The 22,901-nt window shown below is 44.4% G+C and overlaps 1 protein-coding gene across 4 annotated transcripts in view; it reads left to right on the plus strand.

Annotated features, from left to right (window-relative positions):
* LOC149070892 (regulating synaptic membrane exocytosis protein 2-like) overlaps positions 1-22,901 on the plus strand; it is an 86,940-nt gene that overhangs the window by 36,149 nt on the left and 27,890 nt on the right. For 3 of the 4 annotated variants that reach the window (XM_089248290.1, XM_089248293.1, XM_089248292.1), the window contains exons 2-8: positions 4,609-4,822; positions 7,075-7,400; positions 7,548-8,155; positions 13,373-13,665; positions 16,819-17,044; positions 20,163-20,286; positions 20,377-20,441. In XM_089248290.1, coding sequence (XP_089104416.1) covers positions 4,609-4,822; positions 7,075-7,400; positions 7,548-8,155; positions 13,373-13,665; positions 16,819-17,044; positions 20,163-20,286; positions 20,377-20,441 — 1,856 coding nt within the window. Of the gene's footprint in view, positions 1-4,608; positions 4,823-7,074; positions 7,401-7,547; positions 8,156-12,702; positions 12,822-13,372; positions 13,666-16,818; positions 17,045-20,162; positions 20,287-20,376; positions 20,442-22,901 lie in introns of all 4 variants that reach the window. The other variant, XM_089248294.1, reaches the window with a different exon arrangement.

Below are 22,901 nucleotides of genomic sequence, written 5' to 3' on the forward strand. Positions count from 1 at the left end.
TAAGAGAGGCGCATTTATTCAGGGTCATAAAAATTTCGCTGCTACTGATTTTCTCGCCCACTCGTTCCTCAAATTTGCTGCCCCGAGCTATATATTCCCCGCTATAAGTTCCACTCCCCCCCCCCTGTAAATACGCCACTGGTTATGCAGTGCATTGCATGCATGTATTCGAGATACGATCAGAGAATTTCAAAAAGCCACGAAAAGAATCGATGGACGCGTCTTTTCTCCCCCAGATTTACAAGTTCTTTGTGAACGGGGGTGTGTGGATGGTGTTGCCAATATATTTATCCCATTATTTGGTTACTTGGCTTGGCAGTGCGGTGGCATCAAGTCAAATTACTATTCCCTTCCCCCTTTTCTGTCCGCCATTTTCTTCCTCCCGTCATCTACGAAGTTTGGCAAGTGTTTTGTAATTTTTTTGGTTGTATGTGTTGCCATCATTTTATATACAACAAGTTCTTTTCTTCTCGTTTTTTTTTTTGTATTCTTTCTGGTTCGCCATTTTGTATAATAGACATTTAATCTTATTTTTGTTGTTGTATTTCTGTGCTCGAAGGGCTATTCTTTAATTTGGGATCCTGTGCCAGAGATTCCCCTTCTTTCTTTCATGATTATATTCTCCGGAATCGACATAATGGCCTGGAGACCGCTATTACCATACATGGATGATGATGATGGTGATGAATGTCCATTTTTTTCTTTGAGGAATGCTATTGTTTTGTTCTGTGGGACATTTCATGGGACGTCCAACACTTACGAAACAAAAAAAAAATGGCGCTATTATGTCCTCGTATTTTCTCGATCACACACACACACACGACACAACTGCCTTTTGCTCTTCTTATTCATTCATTGGCTTCTTGGCACTCTTCGAGCGTTCCATCAATTGTCATCGTGGGACTTGGCCGATGATACTTGTGGTGCAATGACCACATCTGAAATTCGACATTACGCCCATAAATTCAGGAACTAAACACACGATTGAGGGACGGTGGTAGAGAGGGAGATGTATGAAATATCGTTGTTGAAGAGCGAAAATTATAAGTGGACGTGACTGTAACTATGACGCGTCAGCCTATTTAATATATAGTAGAATCCGAGACTATCCGGCCTAATGTGGCGGGAGGGCGGGCCGCATAACAGCAAAGCCGGATAGGCTTATAAAAATGCTCATTTCCTAACCCCTCACCATACCATCAAAAACGCCATTTTTATACAAAAAGCCGCTGATACTCATATTTTGTGATCTCTTTTGGTATAGGTCAATACTTCATGCATAATGCATGAAGTATTGATGCATAATGCATAATGCATATATGCATAAATGCGTGAAGCAATGGCCAAATTAGCAATTGGCCAAGTATTAGCAAATGAAGTTTGTTTGCAATTTGTGTTAATTGCATTTTTAATTGGGTTGCTGTTTTTTTTTTTGAAATATGGCATCCATATTTTTATGGGCATCTTTTTATCGGCCACCTCGTTGGGCATTTTGCCTGTTGTGGCGTTGTATTTGTATTTGTATAAATGTTACCCAAAGCCCGAAGTTGGCCACTTCGCGATCTGGCCGGCCCGATTGACCCGACGAACGTCCGAAAGTCCGGCTTCCACTGTGCTTTGACTGTTCCCTATGTGTTTTCCCCCTAGATATCCCTAAAAATCGATCTCCATGATTCGGGGCCATCGCCGCCACGTTGGCGTACTTTATTTTTTGCGATAATTATGGACATTTACTGTATAATCAGCCATAGCTAACCATAATTATAATGGTTGGCAAGCCCTAACGATCAAAGGAATCCGAATATCAACATCATAGTGATCTATACACAGGGATATATAGGTATCGACATACCCAGCGAAGAACGATACTCGGACATTGGCCGGATCAACTGGGCCAGCCAGTTCACAAAGCGGCCAATTTCGGGCATTAGGATTCCTTATCATTTATTACGTCCTTTTTTTGACTGTAAATACGGAGGACGAACAGTTGCGAGCCTGATAGTTGAGATTATACTGTAATTTATGGGTAAAATTGTATGGTTTTGTTTGGATGTTTGAAAATACAGTTCAAGTTAATGCTATCACATCGGGACTCGGGGTTTCTGATAACAATAACCGAATGATAAATTTATTCGAAAAAGTCTAATTTACGATCAAAATGACCATCTTGATGTATCCCGTTTGGCCGAACAGGACGTATAGTAAACGTGAATTGGTAGAACGGGACAAAAATTCTATTCTAAAAAACGGTTCTTTTTCCCCCTAAAATCCTGCACTTTTTCTATTCAGCCATTTGAGACGTTAGAATGAATCTGTATAATACAGAAGTTCTTAACCTATGAGTGGCCGTAAATCCACTTAGAGCCAGGGATTCTCGAGCAATGGATCACGACCCAAACAGGATTCGCAGAGTCTTCCTAGATGAGTCGTAGAAATTTACTTACACTCAAGGATCCTCGAGTAATGGATTACGACCCAAGCATGATTCGCAGAGGCTTCCTGGATGAGTCGTAGAAATTTACTTACACTCAGGAATTCTTGAGCAACGGATCACGACCCAAGCATGATCTGCAGAGGCTTCCTAGATGAGTCATACAAATCCACTTACAGACAGGGATTCTCGAGCAATGGATCACGACCCAAGCATGATTCGCAGAGGCTTCCTAGATGGGTCGTAGAAATTTACTTACACTCAGGAATTCTTGAGCAACGGATCACGACCCAAGCATGATCTGCAGAGGCTTCCTAGATGAGTCATACAAATCCACTTACAGACAGGGATTCTCGAGCAATGGATCACGACCCAAGCATGATTCGCAGAGGCTTCCTAGATGGGTCGTAGAAATTTACTTACACTCAGGAATTCTTGAGCAACGGATCACGACCCAAGCATGATCTGCAGAGGCTTCCTAGATGAGTCATACAAATCCACTTACAGACAGGGATTCTCGAGCAATGGATCACGACCCAAGCATGATTCGCAGAGGCTTCCTAGATGGGTCGTAGAAATTTACTTACACTCAGGGATCCTCGAGCAACGGATCACGACCCAAACATGATCTGCAGAGGCTTCCTAGATGAGTCGTACAAATCCACTTACAGTCAGGGATTCTCGAGCAATGAGAATCATGACCCAAACATGATCTGCAGAGGCTTCCTAGATGAGTCGTACAAATCCACTTACAGTCAGGGATTCTCGAGCAATGAGAATCATGACCCAAACATGATCTGCAGAGGCTTCCTAGATGAGTCATACAAATCCACTTACAGACAGGGATTCTCGAGCAATGAGAATCATGACCCAAACATGATCTGCAGAGGCTTCCTAGATGAGTCGTACAAATCCACTTACAGTCAGGGATTCTCGAGCAATGAGAATCATGACCCAAACATGATCTGCAGAGGCTTCCTAGATGAGTCGTACAAATCCACTTACAGTCAGGGATTCTCGAGCAATGAGAATCATGACCCAAACATGATCTGCAGAGGCTTCCTAGATGAGTCGTACAAATCCACTTACAGTCAGGGATTCTCGAGCAATGAGAATCATGACCCAAACATGATCTGCAGAGGCTTCCTAGATGAGTCGTACAAATCCACTTACAGTCAGGGATTCTCGAGCAATGAGAATCATGACCCAAACATGATCTGCAGAGGCTTCCTAGATGAGTCGTACAAATCCACTTACGGTCCTATTAGAAATGTTGTTATTGCGTCATTAGTTTCACCAAATTAAAAAAAAAAACGATACCGTGGGTCACGCAGCCGATCATGTTCTTGATTTTGGGTGGCAGCTGAAAAAGATTAAGAACTGCTGCGGGTCTAATGCGGTACATATCACTAATTACGACATTTCTTTTAATAATACAAATACAAATACAACACCACAACAGGCAAAATGCCCAACGAGGTGGCTGAGAAAAAGATGCCCATAACAAATATGGATGTCATATATTTCAAAAATACATCAATCCAATCAAAAATGCAATTAAAAAAAATTATAATCAATATATACACATGAATGTGTGTACGCAATACGTTTCATAGATAACCTTGAGAAAGTTTCTCGGGAAAAGAAATTTCAATCTGGTCAACTGAGAGAAACTGATTAAGAAGTGGACGGAAAGAGCTTAGTTCCTTATGATTTTGCTTCTAATATAGGAAGGCAAAAGCAGCTCCATGCGTGCGTGGATCACAGCGAATACCACGTACTGACCGGTCGACGCACATCAAGTACGGGAAAGTTTGTGAACAGTGGGGGGGGGGGGAACACCTTCTAGCCCAACGGTGCTCAATTCTTTACCGTGAAATCATGACGTGAAACCACGTCACGTCAGTTTGATGTGTTTCGGCCTCAAGCGATTCAAATCAGTGTGCTGAGCTGTCGAATTAGGAATTCCAAAACAATTCTTGAATTATTTGGACACAATTTCGGAACTCGGAGTTCGATATGCGTGTCCCTAACGTATTCACGATGCCAGAGTTATGCATGTTTCGTGTTCGAAAAGTGCTGCTATTCACCTTCCACATTGGAAGATGTAAATACTGCAATACTCCGGGTTATAAAAATATCTGATTCCTAATGATAATTTTCTCTTTAAAACATAGAAAGAAGCAGGACGAAGTTCGCCTTCTAGAAACGGCCATCCGGATGAGGAGTGAGGAGCTCCTCAGGAAAGAAGGTGGCTCGACCGACCTCAACGTCACCTGCCAGATCTGCCTCAAGACCAAGTTCGCTGACGGCGTGGGCCACGTCTGTCACTACTGCGCCATACGATGCTGCGCCAGATGCGGCGGCAAAGTCTCTCTTCGTTCCAATAAGGTACGATATTACGCGCCATTCATGTTTCACGTGTAACCCTAGAAACCGATGCCGGATGAGTTCGCTTCGAAATGTCTTGACATCGTCTATGGAAATTACAGCTGATCGCATTTTCTTCTAGAGAAAAGCTTTACCCCCCGCACGGGTTGCCAAGATGATCTGTAACGTGATTAAGACTACCAAGAAAGTTTGCCACATTTTGAACTACAACATCCTGTTTCGTTTCTTCTTATTTTGGCGTAGAATCTTCCTGGATGGCTCACAAATACCGTATGGTGATTGAATGTGGGGCATAGAAATCGCCAATTGTGAGCTCGATCATTTCCTTTCCGCACAACGATCGAGCAGAGAATTCCTCCCCCCACTCCGCCGAATATTCTCAGGGAAAATGGACTGCTTACTGACGTCACAAGCAGCGTGCGGAGGCCTCATATCTCTAGGAGGTTCTACCTTACCGCACACCAGTTCCGGTTCATATATCGCCATACGGCGATTTCTAACCAGAGAAGTTGGGTGGGCAATGAAGGAACATCGGTGGTCGCCCCAGGTCCAGTAAGTAAAGAACTTGCTCCTAACGTTATATGCCGGATTTGAACAGCACCTCCTAGAGATCGAAGGCCTCTGCACTGTTTGCCATAAACGTCATTTAGGCTACCTAGCAAGTTTGTCGCATTTTGAAACACAGCATCCTATCTCGTTTCTTCTTATTTTGGCGTGGAATCTTCCTGATTGGCTCACGAATGTCGCGTAGTGATTGGTTGTGGGGCATAGAAATCGCCAATTCTGAGCCCTATCATTTCTTTTCCTCACAACGATGATACTGGCACGAGCAGGGAATTTTTTTCCCCTGAATATTCTGAGGGAAAATGGACTACTTACTGACGTCACAACCAGACTGCGTAGGTCTTCTATCTCTACGAGGTTTTGATTCGAACCCATGGACCTTGAGGGTAATTTTCATAGTGGAAGACGAGCATCTCACCACGGTGCCACTCGGGCACTAAGTGATTTGTGTCCTCCAGGAATCTAGGAGGTTCTAGACCGGGTCGCGTATCATCATTTCCTTACTCCCCCGATCTCTCGCGGGATCGCTTGTGCCCACGGGTCAATGACAGTGCGTGTTCACTGCCTTTCCTTCGCCGATGTACTTTGCGAACTCCTTCTGCCACTAAAAAACGAATAACACCATATTGCTCTTCTTAACTCGCTCATAGCTTCTCTTAAAGAGATCATGGCCCGCCTCTCTGTCTCAATGAAGATATTTTAACAGGTGGCCAAAGAAGACCTGGGAGATGCTGGAAAATGTACGCGTGCTTGTGTTGTGAAGCTAAATACTCGTTTACTCGCGTTCGGTGTGATTCAGTAGTTAACTAAATTTTAAGTTAAGTACTTTTGAAAATGTATGAGATGCGCGCCATTAAATTGTCAAGTGATTTAGTAGAGAAGTAAAAAAATCCGATTCTAATTTTTCGGTGAAGTAGGCCTATGTGCATGCACCAGTGGGCCTCGTATGAAAATTAACCAATGAGCATTTACTAAATCCACTCAACGTGTGTACACCTTTTTTTGAAAACTTGTTAACTCAAAATTTAGTTAACTACTAAATTAACGCGTGAAGCTTGTTTCTATGTAATACTTTCTATAGTGCTGCCATCAGTTTTTCAAACTGCGAGTTAAGTGTAATGGTTGAATAATTGTACCGTTGCTGCTCTCTCTGCGGCGAGACTTTTCAACATTGATACATTCGTGCCCGTCGAAGTTGAGGACATCATCGTAAACATTCCGCAGAAGCAGATGAAGAAACAACCGATTTCCTCTTGTGCCGGTCCTGCACACGAGTCAACGATAGCGCGTGCTCTCCGTACACTGCTTTCGTTCGCTGATGAATTCCGCAAGACAACTTAAACTCTTTCTGCCACTAAAAAAAACCGAATAACACCATGTTGCTCTTCTTTACTCGAAAACATTCTGCAGATGCAGATGAAAAATAACACATTGCCTATTGAATGGTACTGTCGGCCGACCGCCAGCACATATCCTGTGACTACCTAAGCCAAGTGTATTCCGTAGTAGGGGATTGCTTTCCTTCACATCCCGCTCTACCTCTACACAAAGTTTTGCCACACTCACACAAAAATAAACCAAGCCAGGTTCCGTTTTCAGTTGTATACATTACGAATACATACGATATACACATTGGCTTAGGTATAAGACAAGCCCCTACTTTATTGCGTTTCCTCCTTCTTTGACAGGTGATTTGGGTGTGCATCTTGTGCCGAAAGAAACAGGAACTAGTGATCAAAACTGGCCAGTGGGTCCAAGGTGGTACGCAGGTCAAACAGGGCGGCCACAAACTGGACCGGGCTCGAAGCTTGGACAAAGAACGAACCAGTCCTCCTGGTGGTATCCGCGGCACCCTGCAGCGCCAGAGCAGTCATCCAACTTCAACCTACCGCAGGCAGTATTCAAATGAGTCCAATCCCGACCATCTGAGGCAGATGTATACGCCTTCCTCGACGATATCATCTGGGAAGTACTGGGACGAGGGTGGTCGGCAACCGCAGCTGCCCGTGATCAGGTCGGTAGACGCTCAATCCAGGTTCCGCATTTTTTCTTTCTGGGAATCGATAATTCAATGTCACTTTCCGACTGTTGTTATCGATGCTTCGTTTATTCTTGTTTCAAGTGTGATGTTCACTCATATGAGAACGTTCCCCTTTTGCAGGTCGGACTCGACGGAAGAACGCCGTTACCACCTCAGATACGATCAAGAGGAAGACCATCCGCCAACATCCGGTCGAAGGTCGAGGAGCCCGTCGATCAGGGACGGCCAACAGCAGCGCGAAAGGAGCCGTCGTCGTGATGAGACCAACAACAGGCACCGTCGTGACAGGTCTGCGTCCGCTCAGAGGGGTGACCGTAGATCGCCACCCCGGGAAGACCAATATCCGCCGCCTCGTTCGCCTCCACCACATTTCCGCAGCTCGCCTTATTACGAGGAAGGGGGAAGGGACGGCAGTGGGGGAGCGCCCTGGCCCGGGGACGCTTCGCGCAGGGCGGCTGCCACCTCGGCGGCCGAACAGATGCGGACGGACTCGCTGAGCTCGGACCAGTCTGAGAGCACTCACCACCGTCGCCAGCAGCAGCCGCAGGGGCCACCGAGGCGGTCCCACCACCCCCACCAGGGGGCACCCAAGGACCATCATCACCATCATCATGCCAGGAGGGTACCTCACTTGCAGCGGTCCTTCAGTAGTTCGGAGGATGAGATACGTTCCACGCCAGAGTACTCTTCCTGCGAGGATTCCGGGCCGGACAGCCTTAGCGAGAGAGGTAAGCGCTTCGTTCGATTTTTTTCCTTTGAATATAACGTTTTTATGTGGCTCGGAATTTCTCTGAAACTACTTCCCTCTAAGTTGTACAATTGATTGCTCCGCCATGTTGAGCATTTTGATGCATATAACAGATACTCAAATAACAATTTTAGATCCTAGCATTGCTATATATTGATGTGCCCTAATCACACGTGATACGAGTAGATTTTGACTGGTCTCCAAAGTGTTCATTAATATCAAGGCGAGTTGAACTGCTGATTAGTACTGGATCACACTAGAAAGCATTACCACGTGTCTAAGCTTTAGAGGACACGTTTTTACCCTGTGTTTAATTGGATGTCAGTTCTTCGGAATTTTCCAATCAATAACGTATTGCTATAACGTGACTGATTGCTGTGCAATTTCGTACAATATTATTCCTAATGTTTAATGTTTGACAGTTTGATTATCAATAATAATATATCATACAAAGACGAGTTAAAAAATTAGAATATCTAATATACTTTGTGAGCAATGGTCCAGCTGGATGTGATCTTTTTTTTTAAAGACAAGGTCCCATCGGCCTGGATGAATAAATTTAGTCTCGCATGTCTGCCATTCTCGGAAGACGGAATGGAGAACGTCTTCCGACATCGTCCTTGAAATCATCTCCGTCTAAATTTGGAACCATCGTTGATGAACCGAAGGCATGCCAGTTTCCGTTTTTGTGTCCGAGTGGCGCAGTGGTAAGACGCTCGTCTTTCACTATGAAGGTTACCGTCAAAATCCACGGGTTAAGCTCCACTGGTTGGAAATTGCCGTATGGCGATGCATGACCGGAGTTGGTGTACGGTAAAGTGGATTCAGTCTTTCGACATCACCTTCGACTTTTTTCAAATCCGCCGATGATGAACGGAATACGTGCTAGACTCCGTCTTCCGACATCACTTTTGCAATTCACCTCAATCTTCTTCAGAACTGTCGTTGATGAATCTTCAGAATTGTCGTTCTGGAAGGTGCAGCAGAACCTGTCTTCTGCGCCTCCGTCTTCTTCAGAACCGTCGTTGATGAACGGAAGACTTGCTAGATTCTGTCGTCTGATATCGCTTTCGTAATCGCTTCTGTCTTCTTCAGAACTGTCGTTGATGAACGGAAGACGTACTATACCCAGTCTTTCGACATCGCTTTCGAAATCACCTCTGTCTTCTTCAGAACCATCATTGATAAACGGAAGACTTGCTAGATTCTGTCTTCTGACAAAGCTTTCGAAATCGCTTCTGTTTTCTTCAGAATCGTCGTTGATAAACGGAAGACTTGCTAGATTTCGTCTTCCGACATCGCTTTCGAAATCACCTCTGTCTTCTTCAGAACCGTCGTTGATAAACGGAAAGACCGATAAACTGGGAAGACTTCCCAGATTCCGTCTTCCGACATCGCTTTCGAAATCACCTCTGTCTTTTTCAGAACTGTTCTTGATGAACGGAAGGACGTTCTAAAACCCGACTTTACAGTTCTGGAGAAGACGGAGGTGATTTCCAAAGTGACGTTTGTCACTCTGTAACCTGTCTTTTGACATCGCTTTAAAAATTCCCCTCCGTCCAACCATTGTTGATAAACGAAATGGCTGAACGTCTTTACGTTAAGGCAAGTTCATACAAGTCGATGGGAACCAGTTTAAAACAAAACCACACCGAGCTGGACTCTATGTAGTTAGTGAGTACGAAATCATATTCTCATTCTTTTCTTTGACTAACCCACGTACATGTATATGAATACAGTATATTATGCACATTTACTTACATGTATTTTTGTTTCTTGGATGTGTGTCTGTGTGTGTGTGTTTTTTTATTCTGATCCGGATCACAATCCGATGCGGAAAGACCGAGTTCGCGTCGGATTAACGATCGAATGAAACCAAAAAAAAAAAAAAAATGTCAAAATGTCTATATTACGTGGAACCGAAAAGATACAAATTATCCGTGCTCGATAACCAAATAGTTTACGGTTGTTATCCTTATCGTTCGATTTCGAATGACTGCGGACACGAGAAATAAACAAAAGAAAGAAAAATAGCAATAATAACAATGTGTTTTTTCTTTTCTTTCGTTCTGCTTTTTTTTTATGGACTATTTTTCTGTCTCAAACTTCTCATTGTAAGATAGATCTTTGTCATCATTTCTTTCTGTCAATGTCTACCAACTGAAAACTTTCATTTCTCTCTCTTTCTCCCTTTCCCCTATTTCATTTTTCAGTTTTTGAATGCTCCCAAACCTTTTTTTTTATTTGCTCCTCTCATTACCTGCAGAGCACGATGCTATCCTTTCTATGTGCGAATCAAGAAACTTCTCCTTTTCCCCCTAGATCCTTAACCCTTGATAGTTATATAATAAATGAGGTTTGATCAAATGAAAAGGTGGCAAAATCGTGAAATATTTGTATAACTGAACGCAGAGATCCCACATTCAAGCGGATGTAAGTATACATAAACTGTCTCTTTTGAGAAAGAATGGGGAAGGGGAATTTGGGCTGTAGGAGCAACCAATCCTTCATAGGTTTTCAACTTAAAGCCCGAAGCTATCCTCAATCCTTACAGAGGCTTTCCGAGGACAGTGAAATAGGTGAAAGTCACAGAGTGGCATGTTCGAAATTTAGTACGGATGTTCAGTGAGAAACTCAGCGAGATTTGTTAGCTGAAGCACAGTACAGCACTGAAATCTCTGGGCATTTGTTATTCGTGGCGGCACAATGCAAACCTTGAACGTCTTTTAGTTTGTCTGACTGAGGCTCCGTAATCAAGGAACTCAATCGGCTTGATTGGTACTTGATGATCGAAGATGATGACCAAGAACAGTTCCTGATCGTGTTCATTTGTCATCGAATAAAATAAGTAAGGATAGCTTCAGATTCAGTTCCTTTACCATCAAAGAAGATCACTAGTGCCAGCTTATGCTGATAAAGCTAAACAAAATGATGTCCTCGAAGAATATGATTAAAGCAGTTGCTGATTGAGTTCCCTTGTCATCGAAGAAGATGACGGAGCCAGATTGCTGCTGGTTGAGTTTCTTTGTCATCGGAGAGGACAGCTGTTGATGAGTTCTTCTACCACTGAAGAAGATGATCAAGGACAGCCGCTGGTTGAGTTACCTTGCTTGTGATCGAAGAAGATGGCTGGCTCCTGTTGGTGGTTAGATCTCTTTGATCATCGAAGGAAATGGCGAAGGACGGTTCCTAATTAAGTTCCTCTGTTATCGAAGAAAATGAGTGAGTATATACGGTTTCTAGTTGAGTTTCTTTTTCATCGAAGAAGATGACATCGCTGCTGACTTTCAGATTTTTATAACCTCCAGAAATGCTAAACAAACATTTGAAATCGTAGCGTACGCGCAACAGTTGACCTCTTCACGAGAAAGTATAAACATCCAACAATCGGCCACGTGAACTCGCTGACACGTCAGAACTAGAAACGTAATACTTACCCCACTGCTTGCTCGATGGACAGAATGACGGTACATCTGATGAAGTCCGACATCGAGGTCAGAAGTAATTACGTTCTTCTATCAACGACAGACGACCAACGACAACAACAACTAATTGATTTCCTTTTGTCATCGAACGCTGAACAGGTTTATCAGCCTACTCATGATACTTAATATCAAGGACTCTTCTCTGAACGCATAATGTCACGACTTTTGAAAAATGCGGTATGTATTTTTTTTTTTACGCGCAACCCCTGTTTACCTTTTCATTTGACCTCACCTGATACATTTATATATTCATCCAACTAGTTCGTAGTCCATTTTTTTAATTTTCTTCTGGAAGTCGAATATTTCGTAGTCACTAGTGCTCGTTGATCCGTAGTAGAACTCGGTCAGTCCGTCAAGTAGTGTGTAAATCTCTCGATAGTTCAAGTAGTTTAGTGTTGAAAATATTTCCGAACTTCCGTGTAGAAATTTGTTTTTTTTCAAGCTAGGATACTTCCCCTAGGGCTCACTATTCTGAAAGAAATTTAATATGAAATTTCTTTCGTTTTTTTAATTTTAAATTTGATACAGAATAGGTTTTTCCCCCCTCTAAATTTACGAAACGTACATTAACCTAATTCCTGTTTAATGGCCGAATGACTTGCATATGCGGCAGTGGTGGGTCTGATGGTCCCTGACAGAGGGCGTGTGATGTTTCTTTACCTGTTCTAGATTTGATTCGAAGTGTCTAAGACCAGTCAAAATGCAGATGAGTAAATTCTGTAATTGAGTGCCAGAGTAAATTGATAATTAATGATATCTGATAATCACTTTCCCAAGAAACGTTATTAAGAAAAGATGCATTGGAAACTTTGAACATGAAATAATTTACGATAACAGATTGTAGGTTTAAATGAATTCAAATAGACTACCTACTATCTCATCAGAGACATCCCACAATGGGAGGTGGGGAGAGAGAAACCAGAAATATTTTCGGCAGTATAACCAGTTATAATAAATACAAAAACAAATATATATTTTTAAGCCCGCTTGCTTATTATGGTATGAAGCCATATTGTTTGGCTGATAACGAGCCCATTTGCAGGAGACGAACGAGGTATCACGCCGTCCACCAGGCCTCAAGTTCAAGATGCCGACAGCAGGAGGCGCCACCGGAGGAGAGATGAGGACCTACTAGACATCCGAAACCGAGATTTTCATCTGGTGAGAGAAAATACCTATTAATGAAAAAAAAAGCATTTGAAAAAATGATGATGGTTGTCTTTCATTGTATTCATTAATGAATCAGTCGTTCCGTGTGGAACTTCCGTTAGGGGCTGACGCGCTCTGAAGTTTATGATCTGTTTCAAACCGCCTTCCGTTTTTTGATAAAGTCTCCAAAATTTATTTTTCCGTGTACATACATATCGCATCGGTATATTCTTAGTGGTAATCCACAGACGAGAGCAGTTGGGAATGGTATTCTGACAGACCAGAGTCAATTGACTGTTCATTCTTGGGTACATGCGATTAGGCCTAATAATTCATCATTTGCTTCGCATCCATTCCGCATTATGCCTCTTTCTCACCTACACCAATCACCTGGATTAAACACGTAAATTGTTTGTCGAATCGAGCACGGACGGAATTTGTAACTTTTTTCGGGACCTCCTCCCTCTCCCCCCCTAAAACCCTCGTAATAAATTAAATGATTGGAACTCGAAACCAATTCTGGAAACTTTCTCCTCTTTCGAATCCGACCGTAAACCTTGTAGGTGACAGGCATCGATTGGCTGGTGGTCGCCAGACTTCTTCGTCGTCAAGGATCGTCGGCAGCCGGAGCGGTGGTACCACCGGTACCAGCAATCCGGGAAACCCTCGTCTCAATGAACCGTCGTCTTCCACAGAGCACGAGGACCAGCAGGTGCGCACCAGGCGTCGGCCACTGCTGGGTAGGGAGGTCCTCTCCGGTTCGGGGGACCAGAGCACCAAGGACTCTGGTATAGACACCAGCAGCAGCGCTACTCTCAACGACGATCATCAGGGCATTCACCGTCACGATGTGCAGGTACTATTGCAATTAAAAAAAAAAAATACATTGTCAAAGTCTAATATTATGGCATTTTATTTAAACAAACATACTTTAAACAGTTGTGACTAACAATAGCCACTTGTTTTTAGTAAAAGAGCTTGATCGGTTCTCATCTTTGCATCGAAAACTCGAAATAGAAACTAAAAGGAAGTCCAAACTTAGTGTTCACAACGCCTTTCAAAATGATAGTAAACTTCGATGTATCACGTGACGGTTCTATTTTATATGTAAACCACATTAGAAGGACTAGTTTAACACGCGCGTCTAATAAAATTAACACATCGCCAGTGGGGGACTGACGTCTCAGTCCAACCTCGTCTGTGATTCGAATTCAAAATTCGTTCTTCAGGTACAGAAAGTTACCGAATGTGGAATCCTTTGTCACATTTTCCAAACGGGGGGTGACTAGACCTTAACGGGGGAAAAAAAGAGTCTTCGTACCTGGCCGATCAGTGGAGTCTCTTTTCCTGGATATTATGGTAACTTTGTTAGGGATGGGGGCTACCATATCTATATCCAAACTCTTGGCGATTTTTAGAATTCTCTCCCACTCAGGTTATGAAGTATAATTATCTTAAGTCCGTGCACATAGTGCGGCGATCAAAAGGTACAGACTAGCGACGAAAACAATTTTATTGCTTTGTTCTACATCGCACATACTCGAGAGAAGCGAGGCCACTCACAACTTTCTTCTTTCCCTCTTCTGCGGAGGGATCATCACCATCACACTATTCCATTACATTCCAGAATCCTTCCGGCCATTTTCTCTATCCTCCTCCACTGTTGCTATGAGCGGACATCTCTTCCTTCACCCCGTACGCATTTTTTTTCCGACCTAGTCGCTATTGTCGCAACTCGCACTTCTTCGCTCCACTATGAGCGCCGCCTAATATTTCAGGCCAGATAGATCGCCAACCACGTGCGAATCAGAAACCGCGCCAAACAGTAGCGTACAAAGACTCCTTTTTCCTTTTTTTAAAACAGGTTTTCCTAGAAGCAGATTTCTACAGCACGTACAGAGTGAAAACTCTGATTGGTAAAAAAAAAAAAAAAGTCTGAATTTCACGTTTTTAACCAATCAGCGTTTTCACGCTGCACACGGCGCGGAAATTCTACTCCTAGGAAAACTCGGCTTATAAGGTCTAGTAACCGGGTGTGAAAGAAATGGTGTTAGAATTGTGGAGTTTTTTTTTCTTTTCCTTTCTTTTTTGTCTGCTGATGAGAGAAGGGGAGGGGGAAAAAGCAAGAAGGAGATATAGAATTGCAATGTATCACGCAAGTGTTGCACCCGAACGAAACGATAGAACACTTTCACCATTACAGCTGAAAATCATCCGCATGTTAATAACTTGTAGTATCAAGGCACAACGAAACTGAGGGCATGGTGGAACTGACTAGGCCATAGTTTCCCAAACTTTTTGTTCCATCGCCCCTTTTTCCTCAGCAATTTTTTTCTCTCATCGCCCCCCAACTCAAGTGAACCCATAGGATCCTATGTTAAATCCATAGCTTCTATCGCCCCTGGACCATTCCATCCCCCACCAGAGGGCGATATTGCCCACTTTAGGAAACACGGGACTAGGAGATAAAAATATGTTTACGCTGAGGCAACATACCAAAAACTTCGAAGAGTTCCCATCACCGATAAGGGGTCATTCAAGTATTACGTAAGCAGATTTTCAGCCATTTTTGACCCCCCTCCCCCCCTTGTCAGCAAAAGTCAGCAAAACACTGACCCCCCCCCCCCCCCTGTCAGCGAAATTTCGTCAGCAGCTTAGAATATTTCATATCTTCAAAAAGGGGTGGTTGATGACGTAAGCAACCTTCAAACCGCGCCCCCTCCTCCCTTGTCATAAAAAGTCAGCAAATCCAAAACCCCCTCCCCCAGCCAATGAAGAAGGTGAGGAGTGTGCAGTTTTTGCTGACCCTTGAATGTGCCACAGCTCCTCATTGTTATGGAATGCATGCGTCATAAACAAGAAGCTTTCCAAGTTTATGAATAGCTATGTGAGACGGTAAAGTGGTTCTGCGCCATGCTTCAGAGATAATACACTCCGAAAGGGTTGAGCCAGCACCTCCTAGAGATAAAAGGCCTCTGCACTGTTTGCTATAAACGTCATTCAGACTACCTAGCAAGTCTGCCACATTTTGAAACACAGCATCCTGTTTCCTTTCTTCTTCTTTGGCGTAGAATCTTCCTGATTGGCTCACAAATATCGCATAGTGATTGGATGTGGGGACATAGAAATCGCCAATTCTGAGCCCGATCATTTCCTTTCCTCACAACGATGATACTGATATGAGCAGGGATTTTTTTCCCCTGAATATTCTTTGCGGGAAAATGGATTACTTACTCACGTCACAAGCAGACTGCGGAGGCCTTCTATCTCTAGGAGGTGCTTGTTGAGCACCCTTGTTTTAAACAATCCAGTTATAGAGCTAAAGTTTTGAAGAGGTGGTTCGCTTAGTCCTTAAGAGACTGCTAATGAGACAGGTGGATGTGTTTCAGAACACAGGTACATGTATTGTGACCATACGTCCACGTATGCAGGGACAGTCCCGGTTTTTTGTATTTTCCTGGCTGTCCCGATTTTTTTTTGCAAAAAATGTCCCGGTTTTTCACGTATTTTCAACGAAGCCAACTTGATATATTCTTGAAATCAACGATCAAAATTATCTACATAATTATCTTCCCAACTCAGTAATTACATTACGATAACTACGACTACAACTAAGAATACTTATTTCACATGTTTGTCATGCTATTTTTTTTTTAATTCACTGACATTTCAAGGAGGCGCTTCATTATCCTCGATTGTCCAGCGATTTTTCTGTGATTTTAGCACGAACTGGCGATTTTGCTCACTTTTGGCATAATTTTTGGCGATTATCGGCAATGTCTCGCCTTTTTTTTAACGGCCCGTATTTCGAAGGCCGATTTCACGTATTTTTCTCCAGCAAATATGGTCAGCCTAGGTATATTATGACATAAGATTACCTCAGAGTGTCGTTGGCTCCCTAGGTGTTGGACCAAGGGACTGACTGGTAAGTGTTGATTGTAAGACTATTGTATAGAGTAACAAAAAGAATTCCTAACTTTATTTCTCTCTCTCTCTCGTTTTATACCAGCATCCAGTATCATGGAAGCAGTCATCGGATGGCAAGCGAATGGTTGGCCACATGATCCTGAAGAAAGCCCCTAGTATAGATGCCGGAAGCGGTCACGGGTTACATCAGGGAGGCCTCGGAATGAGGGTCGTTGGTGGCCGCATTCTAGAAAGTGGCCGCCTCGGAGCGGTCGTTGAAAACATCAAACGTGGTGGTATCGCCGACTTGGTAGGCAGGATACGGCCGGGTAAGCAGTTTTTTTGTTTTTTGATCTCTTTATTTCCGGAATGGTTTTGGGAATCAGGATAAACCGGTTCGATTTTCAGGATGTTCCATCGATTTGGATGTACTCCCCCCCCCCCCCCCCCTGCATTAAATGTTTTAGACGGAATCATGAATTTTTGACATGTGATGACAAACGTCCTAGCATCCAAGTGGCAATGCTCAGACGTTCTCTTACCTGAACCAGTCGATCCGATACCCTTCTAGAGCACATTCAAAGCCACGCAACCTGATGATAATGTAAAGTTGAATCGCATGTAAATGCTATTGTAAACGTCAGCCATTATCCAGAAGGACGGCCTTGTGCAGTCTGTACAGCAGCTATTACTCATTATCCACTGCTCACTCACTGACTAACTCATTATCCACTGCTCACTCACTGACTTACTCATTATCCACTGCTCACTCACTGACTAACTCATTATCCACTGCTCACTCACTGACTTACTCATTATCCACTGCTCACTCACTGACTTACTCATTATCCACTGCTCACTCACTGACTTACTCATTATCCACTGCTCACTCACTGACTTACGCATTATCCACTGCTCACTCACTCATTATCCACTGCTTACTCACTGACTTACTCATTATCCACTGCTTACTCACTGACTTACTCATTATCCACTGCTCACTCACTCATTATCCACTGCTTACTCACTCATTATCCACTGCTTACTCACTCATTATCCACTGCTTACTCACTGACTTACTCATTATCCACTGCTTACTCACTGACTTACTCATTATCCACTGCTCACTCACTGACTTACGCATTATCCACTGCTCACTTACGCATTATCCACTGCTCACTCATTTGCTCCGGAATTTGCTTGCTCCTGTATTTGCTTGCGCACTTACTTGCTCCGGTATTTGCTTGCTCACTCACTTGCTCCAACATTTGCTTGTTCACTCATTGCTCTAGCATTTGCTTGTTCACTCATTGCTCTAGCATTTGCTTGCTCAATCACTCACTCACTCGCTCAATTTCTCAGCTATTTGCTGGCTGACTCTTTCACTTACTTGACCTCTCGATGGCTAACTGTTGTCGGCGAATTTTACGCCGGAGAGAAGGTAAATGTTCCGCGAATCCTTCCAAAAATGGCAGGTCCTGCGCGAAAGTCCATTCAACGACCCATAACTACAGACCATCGTTCTCTTATATGTTTTTTAAAAGAGCAACCAGGGTTTTCATGCCCTCTGGTGTCGAACCGATTCATCCAATCACATCCCGTCATCGGCATATCCGCTTAATACGTAAAATGCCGAATTATTGCATGAACGCGACTTTCTTTTGCTCCCGATTTATTTTATTTGAAATGAATTTGTACATGACGTTTGTATAACTACGGCCACACTCATGTCCAGCCTGGCCCCCGATACTCATCCGCAAACATGAGAGAGGATCAAATGGAAGCGGAACACTTGCTATTATTTGGTCAATAGTATCGTCAAAAGGCAATCGGTTGGTTTTTTTCCATCTGCGTCTGCGGAATATTTGCGAGTAAAGAAGAGCAACGTGGTGTTATTTGTATTATAAGTGGCAGAAAGAGTTTGAGTTCGCCGAAGTGCATCGGCGAACGTGCACTGTCATCAAAACGTGCGAAGGACGACTACTTTATCGCATACCAAGTCCGATCCATATCGCAATACGGTGATTCCCTACCAGTGGAGTTGGATGGGAAAAGAAGCTGCCATCTATCGGTGATCGCCCCCGGCTCGGTGGGGGTAAAGAACTTGCGTTGGATGTTCTCCCAGTGGATTCGAACCCGTGGACCTTGAAGTGGAAGACGAGCGTCTTGCACCACTCGGGCGATCGTGCGAAGGACTGGCACAAGCGCGCGCGCTTCCCCTGTGCACTCACTTTCCTTTCCTGTAGTGGAGTTACTCTGTAATGATGGCATGGACGGAAGCGAAAAGCCATCCCACCTTCTCGCGGACTTCCTTTATTGTGTGTCGTCTGTTTGAAATGATTGGGGGCCATTCAAGTATTACGTAAGCAGATTTTTAGCTATTTTTGACCCCCTACTCCTTGTCAGCAAAATTTCATCAGCAGCCTAGAATATTTCATATCTTCAAAAAGGGTGGTTGATGGCGTAAGCGACCTTCAACCCCCCCCCCCCCCTGTCATCAAAAGTCAGCAAATCCGAAACCCCCAGCTCGATGCTGACGTAATAACCCCTTATCTGGTTGCTTCGTTTCACCAAAGGGATCCGTGATGACGGGGAGACATTTACCAGGTCGCATACCATCATTCTCAGATTCCCGTCCCTCGCGGAAACGCTTGCACCAGTCCTGCATACGAGTCAATGACAGTGCAGTGCATGTTCACCGTAGACTGCCTTCGTTCGCGGATGCATTTCGTGAACTCGAACCCCTTCTGCTACTTAAAAAAAAATGAATATCACCACGTTCCTCTTCTTTACTCGCAAACATACCGCAGACGCTTCGTGTTGTAACCGTTGGCGTTCTTCGACGAATGTGTGGCAAGAGACGGATTGAAAGATCGGGAAAGAAGGCGGCTCCTTTTTCACCTAGGGTAAGGGCTGGAAGGTTCTGGTCTTTCCTCTTGGACCAGTCTTGAACAACATATGGCGATCATTGCCAATGGTGTAACGGCCACACTAGTTTGTGTGGCCATAAAAGTGTTCCGTTTCCATTTGACCCACCTTTATATTCACTTCCTACGTTTGCCTCTCGCTGCTGCCGTAAAGCAACAACGGCCCAATGCTCTTTGGCGAACATTTGCTTCTAGAACGCTCTCCGTGTTGTGACCGTTGGCGTTCTTCGACGAATGTGTGGCGAGAGAAGGATTGGAAGAGATCGGGAGAGAAGGCGGCACCTTTCACTTCGGGCAAGGGCTGGAAAGACCTGGTCTCTCCTCTTGGACTAGTTTTGAACAACATATAGCGATCATTGCCAATGGTGGAACGGCCGCACAACTCTCCCATGACCAATCTTGGACCGTATTAGGCCAGGTTGGACACCAGTGCGGGCACCGCTTTAGAATATTATGTGAATGCACATATACATATAGTGGATCTAAATGACGATACTTTTGTGTCTCAAAAAAACAAAAGGTGATGAAGTCGTCGAGTGGAACGGGATCTGTTTGCAAGACAAAACGTACGAAGAGGTTTACGAGATAATCTCGCAATCAAAACAAGAGCCACAGGTTGAACTCGTAATCTGCCGTCAAACCAAGTAAGTTAGTCCTCACACCACACCAAAAAGTTGGACACCACGAGTTGGACACATTGGACACGATTCTTATCTTTCTTCTTCTTCTTTTAGGAGTGATTCTTTGCAGTACAGGAGGCCTCGGCACTACGAAATCCATCCAGAAGTAATGACTAGAGGTCAGTAAACACTAGGTACCATAAATATCACGCTGGTGTTTAATAAACACTTCCCCCCCCCCTCAAAAAAATCCCTTAAATACGCAAAGAAAACTTTTATCGCTGTCTTAATATGCATGCATATTAAAACTTAAAGGCCAGTGGCAGTCCAGGCTCTGTCCCTGGTGGGATGTAAGCCATTTACCCGGAAGGGTTGGATTACGCTGGAGAGGGCCAGCCACGCCGGACCGGAGGGCCTGGAATCCAAGCCCCCCGGTCCGGCGCCTCCGGCCCTCGACTCTAAGATTGGTGCTCCAGGCCGTAAGCAGGCCGTGATGCCTGGTCTCTTACTCCCATAGCCCGGAGCAACCTCGACCCACAGCTCCCCCCACCCAGGGCAAGCCCAGGAGGGCCCCACAAACCCAGTAGACGCCGACGCCTCCCCCAATCACCCCCCCCCCCGGACGCCGATCCAAAAAACCCCAGAAAAAGTTTTATTGTTGCAAATATACAGTATATACAAAAGTACTCATTCCCTTCTGACCGCTTACGGCGTGACAGGTGCACAGAGTGGGCGCGGTCATTATACATAGTACGTTGCCAGCCCAGGTGCTGGGCTCCTTTACCTTGGCTAGATGGCGACACTGAAAAATCAGATACAGCACTAGATACGCCACTCAGACTGTTAGAAACACGCTCTTGCACTTCCGGCACAACTCACTAGGTAGTAAATTGCCCATAGATGGCGACAGACCTGAGTTGTGCTCGGATTGGAAGAAAGAAAAAAAAAGAAAGTATATCCAATGACTGACTATTGGTGAAAATGGACGACTTCATTGACGTCACGAGCTTCGCATGGAGGCTTTAACGGTGTCGATATAGCACTGTTAGTGAAGTGGTTTTACTTCAGTCACGAATGTCACCGGCTGAAGCTTTAAGAACGCTTCGGACAAACGCGGTTCCAGAGAGGGACTATTGGGGGGGGGGGCTTCATTCCGAAATTTTAAAATCAATGAACAACAGTACGCAATATAATTTTGAAAAAAATTTAAGCATAAGATTTTCCCCCGTGGTTGGGGCCCCCCGAAACCCCCCCCCCCCCATACGACAATATTTCAAGACAGGCGACCCTAGTTTCCTTGATACTTGTTTTAATCCAAAATAAATCCGCTGTATTGCATGTATTTTTCGCAATAGCCGTCAAAAAGACTGCTCCGGGTAGTTCTAGGGCGGGGTGGGGGTCTTAACCCGTTACAGCTGTGACCCGAAATCAACAAAAAGATCAGCTTCGCGACCCATGGGACAAATCAGTGAAACCATTGACGCAATAAGTGCATTTGTAGCAGGACTTCAGTGGATTTCTACGACCCATTTGAGGCCCTGTGAATAATGTTAGGGTTGTTACCCATAGCTCAAGAATCCCTGGCTGTAAATAGATTCATTCACACGACCGTTTTCGGAAGACCCCATGAATCAAGTGCGGGGTCGTCGCAAGGCTGTATTTGTACGACCTATCTCGGAAGTCTTTGAGAATCAAACTGGTGCAGTGACCCATATAGAACAAGAATCCCTGACTGTAAGTGGACTTGTACGGCCCATGCCCGAAGCCCATGCGACCCAAGTTTCGGTCGTGACCCCCATAGCTCAAAAAATTCCTGGCTGTGAATGGATTTTTACGGCCCTTCTCGGAAGACCTAGCGAATCAAGTTTGGGTCGTGAACCCTGGGTATTAGTGGATTTGAACGACCTATTTCGGAGAAACTTGCGACCCAAGTTTAAGTCGTGAGCCATAGGTTAAGAACCCCGTGTTCTAAAGGGTATAGAAATTCTGATTTTTCCAGTGTTAAAGGATGTGCCGGAAAATTTACCGCCATGCAATTTGTTACTAGGAAAATACACAGACATGAGTGAATGAACGGATCGAGTGAACGAGTGACTGAGTGAATACGCGAGAGGAAGAGCGATTGAGTGAGTGAATGAACGGGTGAATAAATGATCGCGTCAGCAAGTGAACGAGTGAGCGAATGAATGAGCGAAACCGGCCGGTCACCAGAGCTAGCTCGCTCTCGCTCACTCACTCACAAGGCCACTCGGTCAATCACTAGGTAGCTCATTCCATCACTCATTCTATCTTCAACTCACTAGATTGCTCACTCTGTTATACACTCGATCGCCTGGTCGCTCACTGTCAGTCGCTCACTCACTGACTAGGTCGATCTTCTCTTTCGCTTACTCACTGACTAGGTCGATCTTCTCTTTCGCTTACTCACTGACTAGGTCGATTTTCTCACACGCTTACTCACTAACTAGGTCGCTCACTCTATCACTAACTCACCAGGTAGCTCACTCTGTCAGTCACTCACTCCCTGACTAAGTCTGTTTCACCAGGTCGCTGACTCTGTCACACGCTCTCAAACACTAGGCCACGTGCTTACTCACTAGGTCACTCATTCTGTCACTCACTGACTCACTGGATCCCTT

This window comes from Pholcus phalangioides, unplaced genomic scaffold (assembly GCF_987345545.1).
Source record: "Pholcus phalangioides strain wild (caught in Gottingen) unplaced genomic scaffold, Ppha-v1.0 ptg000020l_1, whole genome shotgun sequence".
Lineage (NCBI taxonomy): Eukaryota > Metazoa > Arthropoda > Arachnida > Araneae > Pholcidae > Pholcus > Pholcus phalangioides.